Genomic DNA, 7,024 nt, shown 5'->3' on the forward strand with positions numbered 1-7,024 from the left:
ATGCAGTAATAGAATCTTGATCCATATTTGATCGGCGCTGCCTATTTTGACAGTTTGACTGCAGTTTATGAGCAATGATTGACAGCTGCATTATAGTCTCCTCAGCTCTGATTGGCCATTTCCGCTCATGTGGGGAATTCTACCATTAGAAGCACTGTGAGGAGGAGGAGGCATATGACCTTTTTCACAGATTATCTGTCTTATGTACTACTGTCTGGATGTAGTGATAGTTTAAGCAAATACGACAAAATTTTGTTTATTAAAGTTACCTACTGTAGCTTTAATGCTAGTGCTTTCTAATAGCTATCACTCAGTTATAAGAAGAAAGTTAAATTTATTTCATTAAGTCATATTTCTGATTAATTTTCTCTTACATGTATTTCCAGTTGAACAGGCAGTGATGCAAAATAATTGATAAGATTTTAAGTCAATCTAAACTTGAGTAAAAACTGCAACTGTTCACTTTTAGGTCAACATAAAACAGATCTTTGACAATAAACAGATGTTAAAATGAAACCCACTTATAACCTCTATTAAAACCAAATGTCACCACACTGAAACACCCTTACTGACTTTAATTGGATTCTTCCTGCATCTTCTGTCACAGTTAAAGCCACAATTGCTTCTTTGCCAAAATTCTTAAATTTGTTGCACCTACAAAAAGTAATGAGTTAACTTCCACAGTGCTAGCATAAAAACATTTAAAGGGAAAATGTGAGAGTGGTCTAATAACTAAATCAACACAATGAAAAGAGTTTATAAAGGTGAAGCTGTTTTTTGACAGTCTCTCTAGGTTTATAAAGTACCATGTCTCGAACATGGTTCAGTCATCTAGTACAGCACACAGTGTTTTTTTAACTCTACCCTGACTCTGTTCTAACAATGCTCTAATGGTGGATGTGTGGAAGCATTCCCACTAACTTATTTTATTGTAGACAATTTTTTATTTATTTATTTATTTATTTATTTATTTATTTATTTGTGATGAACTCTAGTCCATCCGCTCTAAAAGTCTGACAGCAGCATCCACATTGTCTGTGTTGTCTCTCTCAGTGAGGCTTTTCTGGTCCAATCAAGGTAGAACAAATAGTTTTGATATCAAAACCTGATATACAAGTGTAATCCTTGTCTTAATGTTTCAGACCACGTTGTGACATTGAATAGGCTTACATTCGTTATTGACCGAAATGGATTAATATGTGGGCTGATCACTGCTTGGGTTTTTTTTATGAAAGACTGAACACCCGTTCAAACCAAACACACTTTAAGCATGGTTTATACTTCTGCTTTATATCACTGCTGCACCTATGATGAAGGTTCTGTGTTGATGTGTATTCTACACCGTAGCCTACCCTATAGCCTGACATGCACCTCCCCAGAAATATAACTACACATTGTGGCAGTGCAGACCTCTTGTATATTTTGGTAAACTAAAGACCATTTCCCTCTGTGGAAACAAACCTTTTATTTACTTTTTATTTCTCCAATAAGAAGGAATAAATTATGAAGACAAAAAGCCACCTCAAAAAAGTTTTTGAAGTCCTGTGTGTGATTTACTCTGGCGTCATAAGTAGAGAAAAATTTCACTAGCAGTCTTAATGGAGTGGAAATTTGTTAAACTTAAAGTTGCTGGTTTTCCTTGTGTTATATGAGTAAAGGAAAAGTCTGCTAGCTGCTAAGCTACTTTTTGCAATGTAAAATGTCATACATTAATGCTAATAACATAAGCATGTTGCATTTGTGGGATAAATGTGTCTAGTGAAAGACAGTTGTTTTGTCTGTGAAACTTGTGCATCAAAATGGCACCAGATTTTGTACTTTTGTTTTAATATTGTCACTACTAAGCCACACTACTATGTTTATTGTGTGTTTTAGGTGTGTTAACTTGAGCAAACTTTACAGCACTGCAGGAAAACTCAGCACCGCATAGGAATAGAAATCCCACTGGCAGTTGGCAGTTAGCATTTTGGAGGTGTGATTGCATAGCAATCCAGACATACCACCACACAATTATAAATGCTCATAACAGCGGAGGCTACAGCCTACATACAACTGTAAACCAGCCTTTAATGAGCCCATGTAAATACAGGGTGTGTGAGAAAGTCGTATTAGGTTTAGACCATCGTTCAAAGAGGTGAAACGGTGTGCAGACATCACACTTGGCATTAATGACTAGCCTTTTCTAACCTCAGCATTGTTCCTTTAAAGGTGATTACAGAAATGCAAACAAAGTTGAAATCCTATGTTTTTCCTCATAGTCAGAAAGCAGGGTTTTCCCTGCCTATCTAAGACAAAGGTGGGCTGCCTGGGTGATTTTGTCCGTCGACTTGGTTAAAGCGTGTGCATGGGGGGGGGGGCGTTCAGATGTAGCGTCTTTTGCAAGCTCAAATCCATTACTTTCAATCTAGACGCGCGTTATGCATGCTCACAACCCAAAGCGACGCTGTAGCGGCATGCATTTGGTGCGACACGCTTGTGTTTTTTGTCCGACGCACAGCTCCATGGACCTGCTTCTCCCTCTGGTGTTGTCTCAGATCCTGGTTCCCCCTCCGGCTGTGTCTCTCCTACTTTTTCCCATGGAGCTCTGCCCCGTTTGAAAGGCAAAGGAAGCCCATATGTGGAAAGATGTTACCTCCGAGATGTAGAATGTGTATTATAGAAGAGAAACAGGCATTTCAGGACTGCTGACTTGTATCATCAGAACAGACATGTCCTGTGATTTTCAGCCTCCTTTCACATTTAATAGACGGGGGGCAAAACCTGACAGTAATATTCTCAGTTGTCAGGATGTGCCTGCTGTAAAGGGTAAATATAATCATAGAAGGCTGAAAATCACAGGGCATGTCTGTTCTGATTATACAAGTCAGCAGTGTAAAGCTTAAGCATGTGGAGGCCTCCTTTCATATTTAATGGGGGGGGCATATCTGAAAGTACAGCTGTCAAGATGCTCCCCGCCACAGGCCTTTGCCACCTTGGTCTTGAAAAAAACTCAGGGAAAACCCTGGATAGGAACATAAGGTGATGTTGCTAATATGTGCAGGGAGTTTAAAACACCTCACTGTGTGGAAGTGATGAGAAATGTTGTTCACTGTATAAGGCTGTGCTATAATCACATCACATACGTATGGTTAATACAGTAAACTTAACATGCACCAAGTCTCATTTTAGGCTTGTTCAGATTCATTCTATTGTCCTACATGTAAAGATTTATGAAAGTGAGTTGTTGGCTAAATGTTTGACGTTGAGGCGTAGTCCACACAGTTCTGCCTGTAGGGTTACTGTGGTGAGCTGATACATGCCTTACAAACAACATTGAGCTGTGGTGAGCAGAGCCCATGCTGTGTGCATGCTGTCCTCTGTATATCCATGGGATACGTAATCATCTAACCACCCAGCTTGTGGATCTATTGTTTTCCTTATTTGATAGCAAACCTGAAAATATCTATGTAAAACCACCTGATTCACAGTTTTTTTTCGTCTGTTTTGGTTAATTTATCACTGAGTTGGACCAGCTTCGTTGGATACTGTGAAGAAAAAAAAGAGTGAAAAAACTGAATTTCCCCTCAGGGGGATTAATAAAGTATATAAATTGAATTAAAATACTTAAGTTGCTGGCAACATCACAATCTGAAATAGAGTTTTCTGTTACTTGAAGGACTTGGGACAATACTTTACTGCGGGAGAGGATGAGCTGAATGTCTTCACATCAGATGATGGGCTTACACTGCCACAGTCTGTGCACAAAATCCTCTCACATTTTTAAGTCTGTCAGGTGGCAGTCATCATATATCAGCAAGTGATTCTCACAACTTAAAGAAGTATTTCACCACTGGAAAGATGGCCTTTTTTTCAAAACTAGGCTGTCTATGCAGTAGAAAGACACAAATTTATTTTAGACTGGTGCTACATGACCAGAGAATATGTTTACAAGGGGCTGTGGTATTAGGCTTTTGCTCAAGAGGTAGAAAACCTATAGCTACCAGAATGCTCTGCACCACACCAGACCAACACATGCTACCCCTGGTGGGTGACATAATGTGAGTTGCTTGTCTGAAAAACAATATGGCAGCTGGCTGGTAACAAATATCTCAAATTACAGTTAAACAACAAGCTAAAACATGTTTCTGAAAACATTAGCGGTGAGAAATATGCAACTGAGTAAAACAATCTTGGTTTTATATTTGATTAGCACTGCTAAGTTTTACTGTGTTTTTGTTTTGTTTTTCCCTGTGTAATTTTTTTTGTTTCTTAGCTTTTTTTAAGAGAGAGAGACGGGGAGAAGACACAGACACACACAGACACTCTCTCAGTTGGCTTCTATACCCTTTGTGTCAATAGTAGCGAGATGCGCAAATGCGCAAGTACAGTTTGTAGTTCGAGCAACAGGATATTTGCTGGGAAATGAGCAGAGAGATCTGGGCGCTGGTAAGATTGTCTTACCACAGTTAATTTACAATACATATTACCAACATTATAAGGATACAAAGCTGGTTGAAAATTGGCAAAGTAACCATTTAAGAACTATTGTAACTAATGGAAAAGTGCAAGGGAAAGTATTTTGACATGCGAGAACATGCCCTTAGGTAGGGTGCAGGGGTTCACTCCCTTCAGTAGTGTAAAGATACCTGTGAGTTCTCCCTTACTGTCTGTGCAGATGACATTTCGCCATGGGAAAACAGGAAACATTCTTTAGGGATGAAATTCTGGGCAGATGCAGATGTTTAAACTAACAATTTGGCCAATACCAATGTGTTTTTTTGTCAGTTTTATTCTTATTTATTCTCCCTTTTGTGCCAACAAAAGGGGGAACAAAGAAATCTATTTTTAATCAATCTATTATTATTAAAAATGACCGTTTTAAAGTCAATTTTAAAGTTAAATTCAGTCATTATTACACTACCTCTGAATGAGCCCAAATTCGATTATACACATATATGAAAAAAACCTTTAACGTATAGATTTTTTTGTAATAACTGCTTCAGAAGCATTTTTACTTTATATATCATAATTATTTTATTGTCTCCAAGATGGCAGGACGCTGTTAGTTTCATGGCCTGCATTTTAGCCTCTGCAAAATTGATGGCGAATATTGGCCAATACTGATGTGCAGCCGGTAAGTTGGTGCATTTTCAGAGACCTTTGTACCTTCTGTATAAAAGTGACTGCTTTAGTGACAGTAGTAGCTGGTGAGAGTAGCAGATCTCAAACGGATCTTTTAAGAAGTGTCCTCTATATGTGTTGTCTCATGCTTTTCTTCAAGCCTGTACCTTTGAAGGAGACTCTTTCTATTCTCTAATGTCCCTTTCTTCCTCCTCACTGCTGACCGCCTGCTTTCAGATGCTGTCCTGCTGGTGTGTCCGTTGAGCCAGCGTCTCTGTGTCTGCATACTGTGCTAATAATGCTGTCTGTCTGTCTGTGTGTAGGTTTCTGAGTGGACTCTGCCCAGAGCAGAGCTGCAGAAGCGTTGGTGACCAGGACCAACAAGCCTCTCTTCCTGGACAAGCGACAAACAGAAAGTCTGTGTCTCTCCTTCCATAATAACTATCTATGTAATGGAAATGTATAGATTTACACACGCCTTTGTCAGCTGTGTTATCTATATATTCATATGTATATATAATAAAACTCTGCACTCCGAAAGAAAAGAAGAATGACAAAGCAGGTTTTTTTGGATGTGGAGGCTGTAGCCCCCTGCCCCCACCCCATACACACACACCCTCCCCCCATCCATCCTTGTCTCTGTCCTCCTTTCAGTGTTGACTTTTTGTAAGGTTTCTTTGGAAACTGAAGTTAAGAAGATAGTCAGCTGACCCTCTATTTTTCTCTCCCAGTGGAAACATCTCAAAGCATCTTTTTCCCCTCACTCCTCAATTATTTCACTCCCTCCTTTTACCAAGCAAATGTTAAAACATGTAAACCTAAAAACTGTTCTCCATTTTTGTTTCTGAAATAATTGAATGATGCAACCCTGGATGTTATTTACTAAAAAATCAAATGTTGGATTTTCTTTCTTGTTTTCTTTTTGTTTTCCTATGGTGATTAGGAGTTTGCCTGTTGACAATATAAGCAGCTGATGGCAAAAGTCAATGGTAGAATGATACTCTGGCTCTCTCCCTCTCTCTTTAGAGCTCTGAATTATTATTAAATCTGTTGTAAAATGGTCTTCTCCAAAAATACAATAAAAATATTACATAACTCAGACCTCCAAGCACAAGTCATTATCAACCACATGCACAATGAAACTGTCAAAAGAAAATGTGAAGCAGCAGAAGTGTATGATTTGTGTGAACACGACCAGCCGATTGATCTTTTCCTACACAAACGTCAAAAAGTTAAGTCTCCCACCACCACACCACAACTATTTTTAGAATACACTGTTTAAACTCAAAAGTGTTTTTCTATTTTCCACTGATCCTTTTGCACTGATAAGTGATTCATCCTCCTTAATTTGCCACCACTGAGAGTGCAACCTGTTACACGTGCAGCTCTGAATATTAACCGGTAAACTGCAAATTAGGATTGTTGAAGGTCCAGTGTAATGGGTTTTTTTTTTTTTTTAATCGTATAATCACCTGAAAATAAGAATCATGTTTTCCTTAGCTTAGGATGAATTGTCTATATCTATGTAGGTGATGTTTTTCAACTCAAGGAAGGATCCGTAAATGGCTGAATTTCAAGGAGGCTACGTCATTGAATCCCACTGAAGGACTATTCCAATGTCAAGGATCCCTCAAATTCTACCGAGGATCAAGTCCTTCAAAGAATTTTTAAGAATCAAGGATACATCTGCATATCAGCTAGATGCCACTTAATCCCCTTACATTTTATGCACTGTTCCTTTAATGCAGAGAATATCTTAAACATGTCTAGTTAAGTGTGAAGTACCCAAAGTGGAACAGTTATTCTGCCTGAATAACAAACTTCCAAACATAGCACACAAAATGAATTGAGACAGCCCTCTGCAATTCCTCTTCCGTCTCTCTGCTGTTTTTGTTACTTGAGGAGTCAAAGTGTACAAGATGAT

At 38.6% G+C, this 7,024-nt stretch overlaps 1 protein-coding gene across 3 annotated transcripts in view; it reads left to right on the forward strand.

Moving 5' to 3' along the window:
- Positions 1–6,201, forward strand: part of csnk1a1 (casein kinase 1, alpha 1) — a 44,126-nt gene extending 37,925 nt beyond the window's left edge. For all 3 annotated transcript variants that reach the window (XM_049586275.1, XM_049586277.1, XM_049586278.1), the window contains one exon: positions 5,424–6,201. In XM_049586275.1, coding sequence (XP_049442232.1) covers positions 5,424–5,431 — 8 coding nt within the window. In that variant the 3' untranslated portion in view covers positions 5,432–6,201. The remainder of the gene's footprint in view (positions 1–5,423) is intronic.
- The last annotated feature ends 823 nt before the right edge of the window (positions 6,202–7,024 follow it).

This window comes from Epinephelus fuscoguttatus, linkage group LG9, assembly GCF_011397635.1.
Source record: "Epinephelus fuscoguttatus linkage group LG9, E.fuscoguttatus.final_Chr_v1".
NCBI lineage: Eukaryota > Metazoa > Chordata > Actinopteri > Perciformes > Serranidae > Epinephelus > Epinephelus fuscoguttatus.